The sequence below is a fragment of the Durio zibethinus genome, chromosome 11, assembly GCF_047325235.1.
Source record: "Durio zibethinus cultivar Kanyao isolate XHJ-2024 chromosome 11, ASM4732523v1, whole genome shotgun sequence".
Classification (NCBI taxonomy): domain Eukaryota; kingdom Viridiplantae; phylum Streptophyta; class Magnoliopsida; order Malvales; family Malvaceae; genus Durio; species Durio zibethinus.
The window spans coordinates 27,022,683-27,044,055 of NC_143172.1; the positions used below are offsets into that span (position 1 = coordinate 27,022,683).

Below are 21,373 nucleotides of genomic sequence, written 5' to 3' on the forward strand. Positions count from 1 at the left end.
GGAAAGATAATCTTGTTTATTAAGAAGCATGGGCAAATTGTCTACTTCCCAGTTCCCATCCCCACAAGAGCTTTAGAGAAGAGCAAAGAAGCAAAGAAAGAATACTCCCTTTGTACAACAATGGCTTCCATTGCCATTTCTACCTCATTGCAAAGAGCTTGGAGCTCACATCACGTCACTAGGAAGCAACAGGCACAAGCCAAACCGGCTTGTTCTTACGGGAAAAAGCAAGTGATGAATGCTGTCACCCTAGATGTGGAAGGCCCAAAAAGCTTTAAGATCGATGAAAAAGAGAAACCGAATTCACAAATAAATAAGTCGAAGGATCCTGAAGATAAATTGACAGACAACTTGGAGACAGAATCTTCTGCTCCAAAGTTCAGGGACGAACGCTGGAAGAATGGAACATGGTAATTGAATATGTTTGTTACAAATGGTAGGATGGATTGGGATGGGGTGATTGTAGCAGGTAAGTGCTCTAGCATTCCATAGTCCCTTACAATAATATTCATAGCTGAAATTCATCCTTCCAGCATTTTGAAAAGGCAACAAATGATTTCTTGAATATCTAATGACATCTAGGTATATGCTACCAGATTGAAAAATTGATCAGACTCCATAACATCAATTTTTACTGGTCTTCTGCAGAAGCAAGGAGGAGAAAGTTCCTGGAGATGCAACCTGAAGCTACTTCAAACCAAGAACCTGTCCAACTCAATCATACCCTGGTGGGCATGGCTGATGAGAACGTATCTCCCGGAGGCTGAACTGCTCAATGGTTAATTATACCTCTCACTCACTGCAAGCGCAACTTCTAATATTTTTTGTTACTTTCAGATTTATAACCTCTCAGCTGCGATGCAATATATCAATCTTGGCAGGTCGAGCTGCAATGATAGGATTCTTCATAGCTTATGTTGTTGATGCTTTAAAGGGGTTGGATGTAGTCCGCCAGACAGGCAAGTTCATTTGCACGTCAGGGTTGTTTGTGACAGTCATCGGGCGAACCCAAGATTTTGATAACCTAAGAAAGCTTGCTGATGAGGTTACCTACTATGACAAACAATGGCAAGCATCCTGGAAAGATCAAAATGAAACTCCTGCTTCTTCCGAGAAAATCGGAAATTCTTAAAAATTTATGATTAAGTTTATTTTTTTTAAATTCGAGATTGTGAGAATTGATTCATAATCATTGATTCATCGCTTATTATCAATGAAAGTCAATATATTTATTAAGAAAACGAAAACATGGCAAAAACGTGCAAAAACAATTATATCTTGGATCCATACATCTTTAAACACAACTATATCATGAAACTCATCCAAATTTTGATGATTTTTTTTTTCTTTTTTTAATACAAAAATGAAAAAGCTTGGGTCTAAAACTTTAATTCTAAGGTAATATATGGGAGAATCATTTGATCAAAATCTTCGTTGATTTGCAATTTTTTTAATTTAAAAAATAAAATTTTAAAGTTAATAATAATATGATGTATTTATGAAATGATATCTTTTAATTTTAGTGATAGAAATTGAATTTTCGACCATTTTAAATTAAAAAAATAAAATTTTTAATTATGGTAAGGAAAAGCTAAGGGGGCATCACACTTATTTCCAACTTTGTTAACAAAATTTCCTAAATCCAAAGCAATCAAATTACCAAAATCAGCACAAAATAAAAATAGTAAAAAACAAAAACGAAAAAGAAAGAAAGAAAAAAAGAAACTTTAACTTAAAACTGAAAAGAGTGAAAATTCAGTATTTATTACTCTATCCTTCCGTCACTTCTTACTTTTTTTTATTTTTTTATTTTTTTTTTCTTATTTTCTCTTAGTTTTCAGATGCAATAGAGACAACGGCGACATCGAATCCAAAATGCCCGGTCTCTCAAAAAACACGAATTCCTCAGCGCGGTTGTCGGCGGACAGCGCGGAGGCGGAGCGACGGTTGCGTGAGGCGGAGGAGCGATTGAGGGAGGCCATAGAGGAGCTCCAGAGGCGTCAGAGGACGGCGGCTAGTGGCGATGAGCCGCCGTGCAACCACGCTGATAACTCCTGCGTGGCCAACGCTATTGGCAATCTTTGCCAAAGCTTTCTACTTTCTTATGGTGTTAGAGTAGGGATCGGGATTCTTCTTCGCGCTTTCAAGCTCGCCAGAGGACAGTCTTATTCTTCGCTTCTTGATCTCAAGGTTAGGGTTTTGTTTATGGCAATTTCTTAAAATGTTTTACTTTGACTTGATTGTTTTGTAAATTTTGACATAAAATGATTGATTAGATTGTTTTAATGCTTGATTATGAAAACTGTCTCCTTTGAAGATTTGAAGTTTGTTACTGTCATGTTCTTAATGAGTAGATAAAAATGAACTCTTTCTTGAGGCTATTTATTGCAAAATTAGTTTAGATGATTGTTTGACAAATTTGCTATTTTTGGGTTTTATTTATTTGGCTTTGCAAGGAATTATCATGTAAGAATATAAAGAAATGTGATATTAACGGATGTTTGAATGTCTTAATTATGTTTTTCAGCAACTTGTCTCAGAGAAAGATTTGATTGTGAGAGAGGAAGCATGCCGCATTGGTTTACTTTTTGGTGGCTTCACAGGAGCATACCATGCGCTTAGATGTTTGCTAAGAAAGCTTAGAAAGAAAGAGACTCCAGTGAACGCGTAAGTTTGCTATATAAAGCCTCACGTTGGCTTTTTTGTTTTGTTTTTTAAATGGCCGATTTCCATTAGGTGCATATCTCATTGTGGTTCATGGTAAATGATTAGTTGAATGGTTAAAATTTTGATGCATGCTTGAGCCTGTTCCTTATCTTTAACATTGTTTAAGGTGGTGATGGAACAGGATTTTAGCAGGTTCAATAGCAGGGTTGTCTATTTTAGCTTTGGATGATTCAAACCGAAGGCGTACACTTGCACTATATCTTTTGGCTAGAGTAGCTCAGGTACATGAATGCATTTTTAAATAGTAAATTTGCAAAGCTATTTGAAATCGTAGATACCAGTTCTCTGATTTGCAGTATAATATTTTGCTTTACTCTTCAGTGCGCTTATAATTCTGCAAAATCAAAAAATAAGTTTCACTTATGGGGAAGTCATTGGAGGCATGGTGACTCTTTGCTCTTTGCTTTAGCATGTGCTCAGGTAATATAAAGCTCATATTGATTTTTTTGGCTAGATGTTTGCTTTGTACGTTTGGACTAGTCATTTTATCTCTGTACATCAGTTGATGATAGTGGAACATTCATAACATTAGAAATAGCATAGTTTGTTGAGTAAAGGTGTCACATAGAAGATTAGGCTAAATTTTAGATATAAATACTACAAGACATTACTCTTTTATAGGTGATGTTCTGGAAATGTAACTAATTTTATTTTGTTCCTGTGTGATTGTGAATTTTACCTCCAATTTATTTGCTTCTGTCTATGTTTTAAAAATAGATATTTAGTGAAGGTTGTTTTTGTCTAACTAATTGGAGTTTGCTTCTGACGTTAACAAATGATTGGAAATTTTCTTGTAGTCTCATATCTGCCTTTCACTTACTAGGTTTAGTTTGATGTATTTTTCATCATCCTTGTTTGGTTTTACTTTATCCCATTTTACTGACTGATGTTCATACCAGGTTATGTATGCCTTCGTGATGCGTCCCGAAAGCTTGCCAAAATCATATCAAGATTTTATTCAGAAGACTGGTCCCGTTGCAGCTCCTGTATATAAGGCTGTAAGGGAGAACTGTAGGGGTGGTCCAGTGAATTTTGCATCTTTGTCAGCCTACTTATATGGCCGAGGGAAGTCCAATAATGTGATGTTGGAAGAGTTCCCATCTATTATTCCTTGTTCTGTTATTCATCCAGACACAAGTTCTTGTCTGGGCCACAATGCTAAGGCAGCTTCGGCTACATTCAGGAAAACATTTCCTCTATACTTCTCTTTGACTTTTGTGCCATTTGTCGTTCTGCACCTACAAAAGGTACATCTTGCATAACTTATTGGTTTTCCTTTCTGCATCTGTGTGTGTGGAAGGACCTTGGAGTTGGTTTTGCTTTCGAACTTTCCCATCATATTCTTCTGCTTATAAGAAAGAAGTAAACTAGACAATAACCGTCTTAAAGCATTTTGAGCTCTACAAAAGGTCTGCATGGGCTTGCCCTTTTGCATATGCTTTACCAAAATTGAAACAGTTTTTTGAAAGATGAAATAGCAAATCTGATTTAGTAAATGCTGCATTAGTAATGTTGGGTAAGTGGAATGGGAATGATGGCTTTTATTATATAGTTGAGTAAAATCTTCCTATAGTTGAGTAAAACCACTTACACCTTTAAAGCAAAAGAACCAATAGACAGTTCGCCCATTTGTAACTGAGACAAAATCTGTTTTAGTTGATTTTGCAGATTTCTTTTGGTCCACTTTGAGCTGCAATTATATATTTTTTTTCTAGCTACCTGTAGATGGCATGACAATGAAATTTCATTTTGGAATTGATTCTTCTCTTTTTTTTTTTTTTTTTGGTTTATTTTGCATTATCATGATACACTTCTAGTTCATGGATACCCCTGCTCGTACTTGTTGGCTAGCTGTTAAAGGTGCTGTTCAATCAACATCTTTCTTGTCTGCATTTGTTGGAATTTTTCAGGTAGCTGGTTTCTCATTTATCTTTCACTTTTTTTCTGTTGCTAAAATCAGCATGAATATGTTCTTTACTATTTTTGTTGTGCAATTCAAGGCGGTTATATGCATGCATAGAAAGATTGCATCAAAGGACCACAAGCTGGTATATTGGGTTGCTGGTGCTTTAGCAGCTCTTTCTGTATTACTGGAGAAAAAACCTAGACGCAGTGAACTCGCTCTATATGTTCTTCCACGAGCTGGAGAATCCTTGTGGTATATTTTAGTAAACCGGCAACTGCTTCCTGATGTTAAAAATGCTGAGGTATGTTATAATGTTAAAACAATGGCTCCTAATTTTCTTTCTCATCCGAGCTTCTTTGTTGGTCTAAGTGAAAATTACGCCCATAGTTAGAGATAGATAACCAAGTTTGTTCTTGATATTTCTGGGGCCAAATCACCTTGGTTTAGGTCCTTATGTTGAAGTCATGAATTTTGTTCGCATGAATTAGGTGGCTTATCCTACAATGTGCTATTGTTTGTTATGAAGTACTTTCCCAGCAATGAATTCTAATGGAGATGTATTGAGACTGTTAATTTATGCTGACTGCTACTGCAAATCCATGATTCATCCAAGCACATAATTTGAGACAGAAAGATGGTTTCATTTAGGTATTATGTTTATCGGTTGTTTTCTTATAAATTTGGCTTCTGAATTGATGCTTCTTAACTGACACAGGTGGCCTTATTTTGTGCATGCATGGGAGGAATCATGTACTATCTAGAATATGAGCCAGACACCATGGCCCCATTCCTTAGGGGTTTAATCCGTCGCTTCCTTTCTAGCAAAATAAGCAATTCTGGCCCTTCAGCTAATGGGACAGCTTCCTACAACTACTTGCAGACTCTTGATGCAATGAAGAAGACAAAACTACTGGACAACCGAGAAGTTGAAACTACAACTCCTAAACAATACAACCTTGAATCTATACAGGGGCTCTAAGCTTGTTATTGTTGCTTATTATATCAGTCAATCATCCATTCATTGCAATTTTTATATTAACTTTGTTGCTAAAAATATATTAGTAGAACATTACATGAGGGGATTAGTGATGATTCAGTGCCTCTAAAGGCAAATAACTCAAATAGAGGGATTTATTTGCAGTCCTGGTGTAGGATCTTGCAACATTTTGTGTATTCGGTACTCCCCAGCGGGAAGAAATGATATGATGATAAAAAGTAAAGCTTTTATGCAAAGGATGTGCCTTTTCTAAGTAACATCAGTTGCATTCTATTCTATGGTTCATTAGGTATGGCAATGTATATATTTATTTCATATTTATTTTTATGTCATAACATGTGTTCATGAGGCCCTAAAACAGGTTCTCTATCTGAAACAGGTTCTCTATCTTAACTTTCATTAAAATCAGCACATAAAGTAACTTAAACTAAGATGACTATACCACATGAGGTTGAAGGGATTTCATCATTTAAAATACTTTAAAATTTTAATAAAAAATCTCACAAAATTGCAAATGCATTTTCTTAACTCTAAATCAAGTGTGAATACTACTTTTTTTAGAAAAAAGTTATCATTGAAAATTATAAACTACTTTTAAATATTTTGAATAACAAAAATAAATGTTTTCAAATTTTTGATCTAATTATTAAAAATTTTGGTTCAATTTGATAGAGTAATAGTACAATTTCATCAATGATCTTCAGATGATTCAGAAGAAAACTTATCCACAATATTTAAAAATTTTGGAGGAAGTTTCATTAAAGGTTCATCACTTGAAAGACCTTGATAAGCTAACCCCAATACATAACCCAGAGCTCGAGAAACAGGCACAGCTACCGCGTTTCCAACTTGAATGTACCTTTAGAAAACGAAAATAAATCATTATTAAAAAAATAATAATAAGTCTCAGTTTGATTAATGCTTTTTGATTACTGCAAAGTTTGACATAATGCAAAGACAAAACAATAAGTCATAGTAAAGTTCCATTGCTGTTAACAATTGCATGAAATATAGTAACAGGGCCAAAAAGTACCTTTCCTTAACCGGGCCAAAAAGCTTGTAGTAATCAGGGAAGCCTTGTAATCTGGCATTTTCACGAATTGTGAGGACACGATCTTCTTCAGGGTGCAAAATTGCCTGTTGAGAAACACAAAACATTGCAGCTCAGGAAATGTTTGTAAATGAGCTTTTAATAAATATATTTGCATAAATCATAACCTGATTATGAGGTTCCGCTCTTGTAACCACTGTTGGTACAGTTTCATCCCACCATAGACGAGCAAATGGTCTACAAATTTTCTGATAGTCAGGTTATTTGGTTCAAATAAATTATCAGAGAAATACCTCACAAACAAGAATACTCACTTGGATGATGATCCACCAACAAAAGTCATGGCATAATCAGGGACCTGTCATTGTTTATGAAAATCTTATATAGTGAAACAAAAAGATATTGAGAAGAGAGAGATAAGTAGAGAATCAACAAGAAATAAAATGAAAAGATTACCAAAGGTTTCCCTGACTCCAAATAAACCCTCTCCACATTAGGATCCCATTCAACCTTTTTACCATTAACTAGAACACCTGGTAAGTCTCTGAAATTTGCTCCCTAAGTCAACAAAATGGGAAAGACAAATAAATTTAACAAGTGAAGATTCATCCAAGGGAATACCTAATAACAATAATAAAAAAACAGGTTATGCATGGCCAATTAGATTGAGGTGGAAAAGTGATACCTTCCTTTTGGGAATCTGGCAAACACGCTGGTAATCATCCGTATTGAGTTGAAGTGGCCGATGATCGTACAGCAAATGTTTTGCTGGTTTTGCCGGTTTTGCCTTTGATAAAGAGCCAGGCATCTCTACAAGACAAATAAGAAAATAAGCTTGCAGTTTGTCCAGCTTCATGAAGTTGTAGAATGCAGGTCATAGGTCATAATGTCACAAACCAAGCCTTTTTTGCATAAAAAAGTAACACCATTGTATAAGAAATAAAAGGGAAAGCAACAATGTATCCAAAAATTTGGTTGCAAAGTTCTGAAGAAAAAATGTACACGAGTTGCTGAGAAAAGTAATAGAACCATTAGTAGATACAACTTCTTGCTAACAATGAAGAAAAAGGCAACGCACTTTCCATATGCACAGCGTAAAGCTGAGTAAAAGTCAAACTACGACACACACATAATACTAATCCAAATATGGTTCTATGACAATGGAATTCAAATTATGTAAACAAATAAATAGCAAATGTGACAAATCTACCTACCCTCCTCTCTTAATCTAATGAACTTCTGAAACTCTGTTTGAGGATCCTTGTCACAGTCCATTTCATCTTGATTCTCATAATTTCCAACCTAAATGCATAATTGAGTCAACTACATGTATCACAAGTAAAATGATAAATGAACTAGCAAATAATGAGGGAGGCAAAAAAAAAAAATCTAGAAGTCATAAAGCATACTGCAGGAAGGTCTGAAATTGCATCTTTTAGTAGAAGTTTTTTTTCCAAATCTACTTGTTGTCCTTCATCCCAGCCTACAGTGTTCATCTGCATTCATTAAGTATTGTAAGAATTATGAATGTGGAAGCATTTGAAAATCAAATAAAAGACTCAAGTTCTTGCACCTCAAACTCAAGGGGGATGACACCTCTTACTACAACATCATGTGTTGGAAGTGGATATTGTGGCAATTTCTGAGAACAGTGAACATCTGATTAAACCACAGTTTCAACCTTTTGTATTTATAGAGATAAAAAAACTCACTTCAGTTGGATGAGCCCCCCAAAAGAAAACACGCATACGAAATTGGGGAAGACCATAAGCACCAGCTGCCATCATTCCCATTCGGACTTGGTAGTTTAAATGAATTAGTTGACTTAAGGCATATCGTCCAAGAAATCCCTCAGAGAACTTTACAATGTCAACAACATTCTCCATCAAAACAAACTTTGGCTTCAAGTACTCCACTATCTCCATGAAAACCTGAAGTTGTTTGTTCTTTTCATCTTGCAAAGGATTATCCTTATTTCTAAACCTATTAAAGCCACTGATACCTTGGCATGGGGGCCCTCCACATATCACATCAACATCACCCTATAGGACCAGAAGAAAAATACGAAGCAGACTAAGAATTTGTGGTACTAACAAAAGCAAGGAAAATTTTTCCTGTGAATTCAGAAAGTTCCCAACATTTGTTTTTAACAAAACTAACTTTAAAGGTTGGACTAGGCTATAGCAACTATGTTGTATTGAAGTACTGAATGGTAAATTAAACTAGAAGAAACAGATTTGGCAAAGTATCCTAAGCTACTTTTGCAACTACTGCCCAATGAATTTGTATGGAGAAACAACAGTCTATTCAGGGTAAAAGAAAGGATTGGAGTGCAATTTTTGAGCCAATTGCTGAATAAGTACATAGAATAAAGTCTATGTTACCCTATCATATCTGTGTCAAACACTTATTCAATATTTTAATTTATGCAGGTAAGGGGATTGAGAAATCAAAACTAATGTAAAGAAAATTACTAAAAACACAACCAGTTAGACAACAGATTCCACTTGCGAGTGTAGATTTTGTAGAAAAAAGGTGGGAATGCTAAGGACAGCTGGTTTAGAAAAAGTGCATCCTGTACCGACTTTCTTAGTTCTTGACTTACACAATGTAGAAGATACACAATAGTAGATTCTCACGAGTATAGGTACTTTCAAGATTTTGCTCTTTTCCTTCCTTAGTAAGAGATTGAAGCTTGCCAAATACTAAGCAACAAATGATAGCAACATGTATAGGAAATATCCTCAATAAAAAGTGGTTCTAGGTGGTATAATTCTTTAGAGGATTATGTTTTACTACATCCTTGTCATTCCCTAGAGAAATTAGTTTGTTGTTTAAGAAAGCAAGGGCTAATGTTACAGGTAAGTTCCTTTTAATGAAATTCATTCAGGAGAAAAAAAGTAGCATAGGAAAGTATAAAAGAAGCTTACTGGCAAAGGTAGTATTTTTGAGTTAAAGCCACGTGTAACAAAGTCCTTCAAGCATTCTTGACAATCACTGTTAAAAAGAGGTTAAATGTCAAAAAAAAGTTTGTGCATGTAGTATGAAATACAATCATAAATACTGACTACATACCCCAATCCTTCTAATGGCTCCCATGTATCTTCTTCAGGCCCATAATTCTTCCAACGAACCTAAAAGAAGAGATACAGGAAGTCACGTTGGAGTAACCCAATGTATATGGACACAACTAATGTCTATAATGAACATAAAGCCAAACTAAGGATTAGAGAACAACGTTCTTAACAATATAAATAAAGGAATAAAGAAAAAGGCCTGGCTAAATGAGCTAAAGTAGGAGCTTCCCGCAGAGCCCATAAACTGATAATGACTCAATAACAACTAGATGAAGAAACAGGAAATGTCATTCTCAGACCAACATCCATTCGGCAAGAAAATATTACTGCATGCTTTACAAAACCAACAATCCATCTCTATTACCAAAAAAAAAAGATGCTTTTATCATTTACACAGACAAAAAGTCCAAAATTACAGACAAACATGCCAAGTAATGCGTTCATTTCACCCCTAAAATTGCTTCAAATAACTGACCAATCATTATATGAGTTACCAAAGTAAAGAAGGATTTATGTCCTAGTACTAATAATCAACTAGAGCTTAAAGAATTGAAAGTTTTATGACACGATCATTAATTATATTAAAAGTAAGCATAGTTATAAAGCCCATATACCAGGAAATATAACCCCCGTTCCTTTTTCTCCTTTGGATCACCGTAACATATGTTGAGAATTTTTTCAACTTCAAAAACTTCCCCTTCAGTCTCACTATCTTCACTGTCAACTTCATCATTCTCATCATTTTCCAAACCAAAAGAACGGAAGGATTGCTTCTCCAAATTCTCAGATTTTGACAATGAAAATGAGGCACACAAACGTTCCCACTCTTTCAATAATGCTAAAAAATCTTCAGCAGATTCATTCCTAACCTGATATACCAAGTATTTCACTAAAAAACTATTAGATATTACATATAATAACAATAAATGAAATAATAAATTATAAAGAATATTTTACCGCAGTTTCTTGATGATTCCACTGGAGACTTTCACAAGCATATTTATTTAAATCCACAGCCCATCTCTAGAAACATTCAACAAAAACTCAAGAAATTACTAAACCCCTATAAACATGTATGAATTGCTTAAAATGCATACTTATTTAAATTTTGTAAAATAACTCACAGTCACAAGTTTTAATCCAGCCATATTTGCTCCAAGACACAAACCAGTTGACATTGCACCACAACCAGAATACAAGTCTAACAATGAAGCGTCCTCATGACTAGTGTTTGCACCAATAACACTTGTTATGTTGTCACTAGAAATTGTTGATGAAGCTTCTTCACTGACATTTGTTTTTTCATCTATGGTTTAAAGAGAAAAGAAAACATAAGAAGTTGAAGCAAATGAGTAATTTTTAAATGTTCATTGATATCTGCTCAAATAAACAAAGATAGGGGAATAAGAAAGATCAACTACCTCGAGGTAAGTTAGTGAAAGAAGAATATGGCAAACGATATAACATGTCACAGTAATAATCACAACGTGGTATCATTTTCTTCTTTGCCTCCAAATCAACCTAAAAATAGAATATATAATTTGTGAAATGATGAAGATATGATGAAAACAAAATAAAAAATAAAAGAAATAAAAAAGCATACATTCAATGAGACTTCTACAATATTAAGCTTTTCAATAAGACAATCCAATGGATTGTCATCTCGAATCTCTGAAAGGAATACACGCTTTTTATCAATAAGGTGGCCTAACTTTTTCATTACCTGGAAAAAGAAAACAAATTAGACATAATATTAAACTAAAAGTTAGAAAAGAATAGAAATCAAATAAAAGAATTATCTTACAGTGTCTTGAGCTCTATAAAACCATTGAGCTGTAAAATACAAAGTTCCATCAGTTGCCTCAAACATCTCTACAATTTTACATATGTAGTAATCCGCTCCTTCAGCCTATACATATATAAACAGGTAATATAATTACTTTACTTTTAAGAATTAACCAAGTAAACATATTTATAAAACTTATTGATAAAATTCTCCTAAATCCAACATAAATAACACACTCAAACCTTAATGAAACAACTAAAAATATTTGTCATAAGAAAAAGCATACTCTTAGCTCAAGTCTACAACAATTTTCTTTCTACATAGCCCATTTTATTATAAAATGATTAATCAACAATGTCTATGAATAAACCCATATAGTTTTAACTCAACTTTCTATCCGTTTGTTAAAAATAATTCATAATAAACAAGACAAATGCTAAAAATCCTAAACATTGGATGCATAAACGAATAAATCCATATGGTTTTAACTCAAGTTTCTATCCGTTTATTAAAAATAATTCATAATTAACAAGACAAATGCTAAAAATCCTAAACATTGGATGCATACCAGTGATTGAATATCACCTACCATCTTGCACAGGGATATATATATAAAAAAAAATGTTGATCATCTTGTTTTTTTCTATTAATTCTTCACATCATTACTTATTAAGAGAAAACAAAGGGTTTTTTATTCTAAAAATAAATATATTTTCAACCAAATGTTACAGGGTCACAGACTCACAATAATTCTCTGAAACAAATAAAACGCATATTAAATCCTAATACAAAACGCATTTACAACACATAACATTCTCACACATTTACCCCCTAATATAACCTAAACAATAGCCACATCAGGGGCTGATATAATCTTGACCAAATTTGTCAACAATCAAATGAATAAAAAGATGGTGAAAGAAAATCTAAGAATCAATCCAACAAATGCACAAAACCAACAATTTTAAATATGGTAAATGCATAAATAAAATTATACTGACTTTGACATGGGCACAATCATCAAGATTAAACGCCACACAACCATCCACTTTCGCTTGTGTGTAGTGCCATCTAGCTTGAATAACCTCTGAATCAGCCTCACTGTACCAAATAAATTGAAAAACTAAGGATATATCTTTTGAAGACCACAACAAAAATTCTACTTAGTGCCATACATATTTAAAAAAGAAATCTAAAATGTTGAAAAAAAATAGTTATTGACATTCATGTTTCCTCAAAAACAGTAACTTTCACACACACACACACACACAAAAAAGCCAAATGCTTCTATTTTGCATTTATGTAATGTTGAATTCAGACCTCTAACCCCTTCACATTATTCCTACCCCCTCATTCAGTGACTCCCTTTCCACCATGTCCTTTAAAATTACATAAATGCAAAATCTTGAAAATACAACAAAAAATGTTATAAGATTGAAAACAATAACAAAGAGCCTCTAATTAAATTACATAATAAATGCCATATAAATAAACAAAAAAAAAAGAAACAAAATTGATTTATGGATAAATTTATTTACTTACTCTGTGGAACTCCCTGAGACAGCTCGTGTTTGCTCCTAATAAAAAAAAAGGAAATAAGGAAATATTTAAATATTTAAATAAAATGAAAGATTTTATTTGCCAAAAAAGAAAACAAAGGATATGCATACCTTTCCTTGATAGCGTTTCGGCCATCGCCGTCGTGCTTCCTTATCAGCTATGGGCTCGCCAATGAACTTGGTTTCCTGCTTCTCATCTTCATCAACCACAGCTCTTCTCGTCTTTTTCGACGTTACCGGCGTCTTTTTGCTGCGGCTCTCATTGTTGTCAAGTAGCGGAGCGTCTTCATTTTCTGATTTCAACGGCGTCGTTTTCGACCATGGTTCTGCTAGGCTTCGTTTTGACTTCTTGGAGGTAGTAGCAGCTCCAGAGGCAGAACTTTCCTTGCGCTTACCTCTGCTGGAGACTTCACTGCTCTCTTCTTCCTGAGGAACAGCGACGGCTTCCTCATTTTCCGGCTTCAACGTCGTCGTTCGATTTCTCTGGCTCCGTCGAACCTGAACCGTGGACGAGCCAGCCTCCTTCATAGGAGATAAAGAAGGTTCCCGCTTAGTCGACATGATAGATCTGGACAATGGCTTCCGAATCCTTGAGGAAAACGGAGCCGTCTGGTATTTTTAAAGGTCTCGACTAATCCCCGATAACTATCCTGTCTGCAGGAGAGCTAGTCCGGCGGCGAGACCGATCCTCAGAAGATTGTCAGTCTTCCGGGAGACAGGTGTCGGGAAGCAGGGTTCACCGGACAGTTGCGTCGGTCGTCTTATGCTTAAAGACGAGTACGTCAGATTTCAACGGCGGCAGATATATTTTTAGCAAGGAGGGAATAATAAGGAAAGGGGAAATGAAGGGTTTAATGTGTTGAATTTCCAAAATAAAAGGGGGAAAATGGGATCTTTGAAATAATGGAATAAGCGGGAAACGGAAATTTTCTCGGGAATTCGTGAATCTTTGTAATTCCTCGGAAGCCCAATGTATGTTATTTTACATTCGGTCAAAACCAATACCCAAGGCCCACAAATTGAACGAGGCTTTGTTGTAGGTTTTCGTTATAGTTTTCTTGCTTCTGCCCAAAATAGTTGGTAGTTCGTGTAAATGTGGCTGTTTATTTTTTGTAAAATATAAAAATTAGTATGTTATAATTTTCGTTGAGGTGTTAAATATAATTTTTTTTTTTTTAATTTTAACAAACTCATAAACTATATTTGTTAAATTTTAAAATCCGAAGTAGTGAAAAAAAAAAACTTCGAATCTTTGACCCGAAATCATTTTCGTTTTTTTTTTTTTTTAATATAATGTTACTTTATCATATTTAAAATTGTCACACACTCTTTTTCAGATTTTAGAAACATTAGTGTAATTGGTCAAAGACGACGTTCCAACACTCGAAATTTTATGAAACCATGTTAACTCATTTTTATCATTCAAAATCAGATACCTACTTTTATAACTTACCTAATATCAGCCATAAAAAATAAAAAAAAAAAAAAAACAAAACAAAATTTAGCTTTTGAAAAGATGAAACCATCTTAACAAGTAATTGATTTTAAATTATAAAAGTGAACTGACAAAATTTCATAAAATTTCGAGTGTAGTTGGACGGTTGTTTTTTCAAGTGGCTGTTGTATTCCTCTCCAGAATTTAGGTTTTTGTTGTAGTTGTCTGGCTTCTGCACAAAATATAGAGCATATTGTTAAGATGGATTCAAATTTCAATAATTTGTTCATCATCCTTTGTACTTTTATTTTATTTTTTTCTGATGAAACTGAAGCTACTTTTTCATATTCCAGGAGCATTTCCAGAAACAAAAGGATGGAGAATTCGATGGGTTCATCAGCAGCAACGTCGAAACTCGTTTGTCCGAAATCTTCCATTTTATTCGATGGGGGTGCTGATGTGGGTTCCTTCCCCCAGTCAACCATAACCAGGTGAAACTTTGCTGCTCCAATAGCCACTTGCAGTGGCATATGAAACTCGAAAGTGACCATTTAACTCAAAATGAGTTGAATCCTGGACTATGGAACGTAAAATCATATCATCTGAAGAGACCATTTCATCATCGTTGTCATGATTCATGACAGTGATTGGAAGCAGGGAACCGCCAATCGTATGGCATCAGATTGCCAAATAAGGATTGAAGTTTTTCATTTCAAAAGCATGGATTGTCTTAGTAAATAGCACAAATAATTATTGATTTTCAACTAGCCCTTTATGCGCATGCGATATTTGTAAGTACAAAGATCAGTTATCTTGTCACAAACAGATATCGACAGGAGCTCTACATTTGAATACAAGAATGGAAGGGTGAGAATGCAACTCTAATCAAATGGGTCAATTCGTGGGTCATGTTCACTTGCCATTGCCATTCCAGTGCAAAGACATGTGGGGCACATGACCTGCCAAAGCTCCAAAAAAAAGAATATGAGAGGTAAAAAATGAAAACCATTAAATCTAACCGTGAAATTCTACACTTGCATAAAGAAGTTGAATAAGCAAATATTCTTCCGTTCATTAAAAATTCCCAGTTGATATGCACCGGTAAAAAACAAACTATAGAGACTACCTATTTTTAGAAGGCATACCTTTCCAGATCCTGAACAGTTTGAACATCTTTCTGTTTTCGGGGCTGATAAAGGCCGGTTTCCACCGATGACTGTCGAGACTGGTTCAATAAGAACAAGTGATCCAGTATTTGAGCAGCGAGCACAAGCAAGATATCCTGCATTTACCATCGACTTGGATAAAATACAGTATCTGGAATAGAGCAGAGATGAAAGCACAGGAAAGTTTCAGGGATATACCAGTTCCAAGACAATACTTGCATCTTTTATGCTCCTGCTGTTTAACATTGTTTATTTCAACTACCATCAAGGCTGAGATAACCCCGACTGCTCCTCCAGAGAATGATGCCACTATAGGATCAACCTGACTGCATTTACCACCAATGGAACTGTGTTTAATACTACATTGAAACAAAATTGCCTGCACGGTATACCAAATTGATAACAAATAACAGATGCCTCTTCTTTCTAGAAGCAATCTTGTATGAGCAATAAATTCACCATTAATATTCCTAAAGTATTTTTTTTCATAAAGCTTGCTTGCAACAATTGCAGCTGTCAATTCTTTACTTAGCAACTGTCAGAAAAGACTATGCCATTATCTAGAAGTATGCCTGATACAAGTGTAATAAGGAAACCAAAAGCACACCAACATCGTCATGGAAAAATGGAAGCAATCAAGCAACTAAACTCAATTATTGCCAAATAATAAACATCCATTACAAACCAAGAGGATTGGCCATACCTCAGCTGCATTGGCAGATGCATGCTACGGATGAAATCTGCATATGATGTGCCTCCTAGTCCTAGCTTAAGCTCCAGCTATGATATGGGAAGAAAATGAAAAAAGATGAGCAAGAAAAAGAAGTTATGATTCCACAAAACCATATATGTATTTTCATATTAATATCATGTATCCTGTCCACTGGCAAATTACTAATAGGGAAGTTGTTGCTTCAGCAAAATGAGGCAAACATTGTCATCCCCTTGCTTGTTTTCCTATATATAATTGATTATTTCCCTTCAAATGCTTTATCCTCTCAAAAGAAAACACATTCCTCTTATTCTGTTCCTAAAAGCACGATAACTCACTCACCCATTGACATGAAAGTAAAGACTAGGTTATGAGAGTTGAGAGCAAAAGTGCCTCACAGTGGGTGCTAGAAGTCCACCAAAAAGGATAATCCCAGCAATAAGAGAATAACAAGTGGCATAATAAACCTTGAGATTTGCTGATGTCTGTAAGCAACATGTAAATAGATTAACTTTAATTAATAAGAACAAAACTGCCCAATTATGGGAAAAATAATTCAATGAAAGAATTATCTCACCAGTGGAGGCAGGAATGGGATGAATGATGGAAAATTAGGAAGTTCATTTTCTCGCTCTTCCTTTAAAATACCAAGTTCGGCACTTTTAATCCTTTGTTGTATCCTTAGCCTCCGAACCTACAAAAAACCCCCGTGGGGGGGAGAGGTTTAGGTTGTCATATGATTCTTTTCAGTAAGCATTTCTACTTGATGAGCATATGTAGAAACTTCCACTATGGATATCCAAACTCAAAGGAAATCAAAACTTTCTACTTGATGAGCGTATGCAGAAACTTCCCCTATTGATATCGATTATTGAAAACCCAATGAAAAAAATAAAAACATGGAAATGAAATCAGTGGGGTCACCTCTTCCATTTGGAGAAAGATTTTATTCCTTCGACTTCGAATATTATCCTGAATTTCTTGCAGCTCCATCTTGGCAAAATCCTGGACTGTTTCAGGCCCTTCTATGATGCAAAATCTGCACTTTTTTTTTTATCAAAAACACATAGTTATAAATAACAAGGCAAAGGGTAAATATAAATTTCCAAGCTTTCTATCTCAAAACCTATAATTTTCTATAATCAGACAGGCAAAATTAGCAACAAAAATAACATGAATGAAAACCTTAAATTTCCAACATAAACACATAACAAGGCAAAGGGTAAAAATAAATTTCCAAGCTTTCTATTTCACAACCCACTTTCTGTAATCAGAAAGGCAAAATTAGCAACAAAAACAACATGAATGAAAGCCTTAATTAAAGACAGAAAGTGAGAGATTACCCGGCGGCAGTTTTATCGGGGGAAGCATTGGAATCAATAGAAGGAGCGAAGGAAGAAGAGTCAGGTTCAGAAGCCATGGATCGCCATTTAGAACCCAATCTGGGTTTGGCGTGAAGAAATCTAGAGCTCAAAGAACAAGGTTTATAAGGAACCGACGGTTTGACCATACATGAAACCACCAAGGCTCGGCTCAAACAAACCATCCTCACAATTCCTCTTCCGGTCAATCAAAACTCCTGCAATTTATTGCTTGATGCCAAAGCTAATCAATCAACCAATCTTCTTTTTTTTTTTTTTTTTTTTTTTGTGTAGTTTGTTAGGAACAGAGGGAGAGAGGAAAGGTAGGGACTGGGGAGAGTGACGACAAGGCTTAAGCATTAATTTTTGATGCAAATGTGAATGGCAGGTATCTTTTTAACCCGGTGATACTTCCAATTAAGTGGAACCATAATGCTACCCGCCTTTTTTTTTGTAGAGTATTTTGTTCTTCCTGAATGTGACTTCCATTTTTGTAAGCCTGTTGAAGTTAGTGCTGGATTTTTCAAATAAAGGATAAGATGAAATGAAAACATTATCCAATTACTTATAATTTTACTTATAGAGATGTAAATAGTGGTGTAATTGAATGAATTAAATTGATATAATAAAAATTTTAAATTTAAATTTGATTTAAAATTTATTATTTAAAATTTAACTCAAATTTAGTCAAATTAATTTGATATAGTAAAAAATTTAAAATTTAAAATTAATTTAAAATTTATTATTCGAAATTTAACTCAAGCTCAAATCAAAATAAAAATCAAATTATTCAAATTGGCTCAATTAGATTCGTTTAATAAAAATAAATTTGATTGTCATACTTGATTTCAAATTTGTATTTAAAATTGAGTTCTTTTATATATATATATATATATATATGTATATATATATATATATACATATAAATAAAATAATAAAAATTATTAAAATTTAAAACTTCGGATTTGGCTCATGTGCTATTCAAATAAGATATTAAGATATTCAAATTTAATTCGTTCAATAAATCAAATTATTCGAATTTAATTCAATAATAATAAAATTAAATTCGAATTTTATCTAAATCAAAATTGAATAATTTATTAATATTAATAAATTTTTTATACTTATAAATATAAACAAGTTATGTTATTCAATTTTATCCTATGAATACTTAATTTTTTATTTATTCATTATTAAATTAAATTTAAATTCAAATTATTTAAATAATGAATAAATCGAACTAAAATAAATATAAAAAACGGTGGATAGGAGCAAGTTGTAGGTAGAAAACAGCCGACAAATATATATCTTGCCTTAAACACATGATCTCAGGTTAAAAACAACATTACATACAATACGAATAATGTAAGAAGGAAAGATCTAGGTTAAATTTACTATCAATTTTGTATTAAAAATTATTAAATAAAATAAAAGTTCCGTAAAATAACATTGGGCCGTTGTTTTTTAAGAAGGGTTATAAACATTGGACTTAGATTTTTTTAAGTCCAAAAAATAAAAGGTCAATTCGGGCCGGATCAAGGAACCAAATGGTTTAGACGGGCTTAATTTGTCCAATTCTTAGGTTCAGATTTTCCTCTCTAAAACCCTAATTTTTATTCCTATAAATATATAGCCACTACTGTTTTGTTTCCTCACAGCTACGGTTGCGAGGGTCTGTTATTTTCACTTCGATTTTTATTTTGGTTTTTGTGTCTTAGATTTATTTGATTTTTTTTTTTGTTAATCGGAGAAATTGAAGAAGATCGCAGTGATGACCTCATGAAATTCAAGCTCAACAGACCGGAATGCAGGCTTCTCTTCTTTTGGGAAATTTGCGTGTCGACCATCCCGCTGAACTGAGCGATCTTTATCTTTGTTTTTTTTTTTTTTTTGGTTTTTTATTTTCATTTTAAATTCCATTTTTAATAAAAAAAGTGGTTTTTTTTTGTGAGAAATTGGAGATTTCGATGAGGATTCACAGCTCCCTCTTCCGATTAATGTCGTTGAAGAAATCAGCTGGCAGAATCGAACCTATGACTTTGTCGCCACCACTGAGCAATCTCTTATTTTTCACTTAATTTTAAAATTTTTTTTGAAATGGGATTGGGTTTTAGAAATGGATGAGGATGAAGCGAAAATATGTATATAATCCAACACTTGATCTGATATAATTCATAATCTAGTGATGTTCAAATCATTGCTTCTGAATCTACTTGATATGATTTTTAAGATTTAGGGTTTTGAAATAACCCTAATTCATGGTTTAGGTTTGTGATTTAAATTAAGAATCTAATATTCCTGTTTACCTTGGAGGCTGGGACAAGTCCAAGAGTCATCAAGTGATGAAATTGGGAAAAAATCTTAGGACACCTTCCTACATAGCTTTAATGTTAAAAGCTATGGATGAGAATACCATTTCCTTTCTGATGATGACAACAATGTCTATAAATCATTTTACCTTCAATTCTTCTGTTTTTTTTAACAGAATTTGACCAAAAAAATTAATATAATTTAAAAGAAAACTTTGCTCAATCGGTTGGATGAGATTGTAGTTTTGTGCTTAACGGAGTTGTGGAGTGATTTACCCTTGCTAAGACTTGGGCCACTTGGCTATTGATAGTTGAAACACACGGCATTTTGGTTTTATGTTCAAACAATCATCAACCCCAATAGAAAATAAAGAAAAAAAATCAAGATTTGAATAAATAGTGTTGAATTTGGATTGATATGTTTTATTTAATTCGGATTAAATTTGAATATTAAATGAATATAATATTATATTTGGATCAAATTTAAAATCAAGAAAGAAATTTTTTTAAAAATTAAAAATTATATATTTTAAGTCTTTATAAAATAATTTAATCCAATTGATAGAATTTAATTCTAATTAGATGGATAGATTTAAATTTTTATAATTTTATGTATTATTTAAAAAAATTAAATCAAATTTGATATCATTTAAACAATTATTATCCCTAAAAATAATGAATTTAGGTAATATGCAATTCAATCTGGTAACCTGATGAAAACATATTCCATGTAGATCTTGGCAATATCTGTTTCCATCCTGTGTCATTTGGCATGAAATCGGGAATTTCAAAGAACTTAATTGATCAAATATCTTCCTGTAAGCTGAAAAGAGTTTTAAATTCCCTTTTTCCTCCTTTAAGATAACGCTCAAACTCATTCAAATCAGCTTTCCACGTCGGGTTAGGGAACGATGGGCTTCTATCCTTTCACAGAATTGCTATCCACTTGCTCATGATCACGAAGAATTATCAATATTTAAAAATTTAAAAATTAAAATTTCAATATTTATAATTATAATTAAATAGTTAATATTGATGTTATATAAAAATATCTATCCCATGAAAGTATTTCAGCTTTTAAATCATTAGCAAATCGAATCAAATACATCTACCATCTGATTGTTTCAGTGATGGGTCAATTCTGCACCACAAGGGGAACAAAATATAGTATTGACTTGAAATTAAAAAAAAAAATGGTAAAAGAAAAAAAAGATTCAATACAATAAATAGCAAAAGAATTGGGCCTAAAGGGTACTCAAATTTTCGCGTTGGCTCCAATTTGAGAGA

At 33.5% G+C, this 21,373-nt stretch overlaps 3 protein-coding genes, 4 non-coding genes and 1 pseudogene across 12 annotated transcripts; 6 read left to right on the forward strand and 2 right to left on the reverse strand.

The window, feature by feature from the left end:
• The first annotated feature begins 37 nt into the window (after positions 1–37).
• Positions 38–1,253, forward strand: LOC111290533 (light-harvesting complex-like protein 3 isotype 1, chloroplastic; annotated as a pseudogene). The gene is made up of 3 exons (XR_016346615.1): positions 38–469; positions 649–778; positions 882–1,253. The product of XR_016346615.1 is annotated as a light-harvesting complex-like protein 3 isotype 1, chloroplastic (transcript).
• Positions 1,254–1,622: 369 nt separating this feature from the next.
• Positions 1,623–5,887, forward strand: LOC111289776 (uncharacterized). Of its 3 annotated transcripts, XR_002690234.2 has the most exons (9): positions 1,710–2,190; positions 2,528–2,667; positions 2,849–2,948; positions 3,049–3,147; positions 3,627–3,974; positions 4,545–4,637; positions 4,728–4,934; positions 5,122–5,281; positions 5,349–5,565. XR_002690234.2 is itself a non-coding variant. In XM_022881090.2 (8 exons), exons 1-8 carry the CDS (start codon positions 1,876–1,878, stop codon positions 5,610–5,612), a joined length of 1,566 nt encoding a protein of 521 aa, XP_022736825.2. In that variant the 5' UTR covers positions 1,623–1,875; the 3' UTR covers positions 5,613–5,887. The 3 variants fall into 3 exon arrangements, 2 of the variants coding, with proteins under 2 accessions (XP_022736825.2, XP_022736826.2); XM_022881090.2 differs by lacking the exon at positions 5,122–5,281 and having other exon boundaries at positions 1,623–2,190; positions 5,349–5,887; XM_022881091.2 differs by lacking the exons at positions 4,545–4,637; positions 4,728–4,934; positions 5,122–5,281 and having other exon boundaries at positions 5,349–5,710.
• Positions 5,888–6,190: 303 nt separating this feature from the next.
• Positions 6,191–14,024, reverse strand: LOC111289992 (DNA (cytosine-5)-methyltransferase CMT3-like). 2 transcript variants are annotated; one of them, XM_022881375.2, is made up of 21 exons: positions 13,215–14,024; positions 13,087–13,121; positions 12,546–12,645; positions 11,563–11,667; positions 11,362–11,481; positions 11,180–11,279; positions 10,883–11,064; positions 10,716–10,781; positions 10,373–10,627; positions 9,757–9,815; positions 9,612–9,678; positions 8,394–8,723; positions 8,255–8,323; positions 8,091–8,177; positions 7,896–7,983; positions 7,367–7,491; positions 7,138–7,239; positions 6,996–7,039; positions 6,849–6,918; positions 6,664–6,767; positions 6,191–6,489 (listed from the first exon to the last, which is right to left on the reverse strand). In XM_022881375.2, exons 1-21 carry the CDS (start codon positions 13,662–13,664, stop codon positions 6,321–6,323), a joined length of 2,727 nt encoding a protein of 908 aa, XP_022737110.2. In that variant the 5' UTR covers positions 13,665–14,024; the 3' UTR covers positions 6,191–6,320. The 2 variants fall into 2 exon arrangements, 1 of the variants encoding a protein (XP_022737110.2); XR_016346614.1 differs by lacking the exon at positions 7,896–7,983 and having other exon boundaries at positions 6,258–6,489; positions 13,215–13,929.
• Positions 14,025–15,221: 1,197 nt separating this feature from the next.
• On the reverse strand, positions 15,222–18,251 carry LOC111289993 (protein ORANGE, chloroplastic-like). Of its 2 annotated transcripts, XM_022881376.2 has the most exons (8): positions 17,760–18,251; positions 17,341–17,455; positions 16,994–17,110; positions 16,815–16,901; positions 16,408–16,484; positions 15,903–16,030; positions 15,684–15,820; positions 15,222–15,497 (listed from the first exon to the last, which is right to left on the reverse strand). In XM_022881376.2, exons 1-8 carry the CDS (start codon positions 17,960–17,962, stop codon positions 15,420–15,422), a joined length of 942 nt encoding a protein of 313 aa, XP_022737111.1. In that variant the 5' UTR covers positions 17,963–18,251; the 3' UTR covers positions 15,222–15,419. The 2 variants fall into 2 exon arrangements, with proteins under 2 accessions (XP_022737111.1, XP_022737112.1); XM_022881377.2 differs by lacking the exon at positions 16,815–16,901 and having other exon boundaries at positions 17,760–18,121.
• Positions 18,252–19,538: 1,287 nt separating this feature from the next.
• On the forward strand, positions 19,539–19,643 carry LOC149516242 (small nucleolar RNA Z107/R87). Its single transcript, XR_016346744.1, has one exon. It is a non-coding gene; the product is annotated as a small nucleolar RNA Z107/R87 (small nucleolar RNA).
• Positions 19,644–19,734: 91 nt separating this feature from the next.
• LOC149516243 (small nucleolar RNA R30/Z108) lies at positions 19,735–19,836 on the forward strand. Its single transcript, XR_016346739.1, has one exon. It is a non-coding gene; the product is annotated as a small nucleolar RNA R30/Z108 (small nucleolar RNA).
• A 58-nt stretch (positions 19,837–19,894) lies between these two features.
• LOC149516244 (small nucleolar RNA snoR31) lies at positions 19,895–19,990 on the forward strand. The gene has a single exon (XR_016346743.1). It is a non-coding gene; the product is annotated as a small nucleolar RNA snoR31 (small nucleolar RNA).
• A 118-nt stretch (positions 19,991–20,108) lies between these two features.
• LOC149516245 (small nucleolar RNA snoR31/Z110/Z27) lies at positions 20,109–20,211 on the forward strand. Its single transcript, XR_016346734.1, has one exon. It is a non-coding gene; the product is annotated as a small nucleolar RNA snoR31/Z110/Z27 (small nucleolar RNA).
• The last annotated feature ends 1,162 nt before the right edge of the window (positions 20,212–21,373 follow it).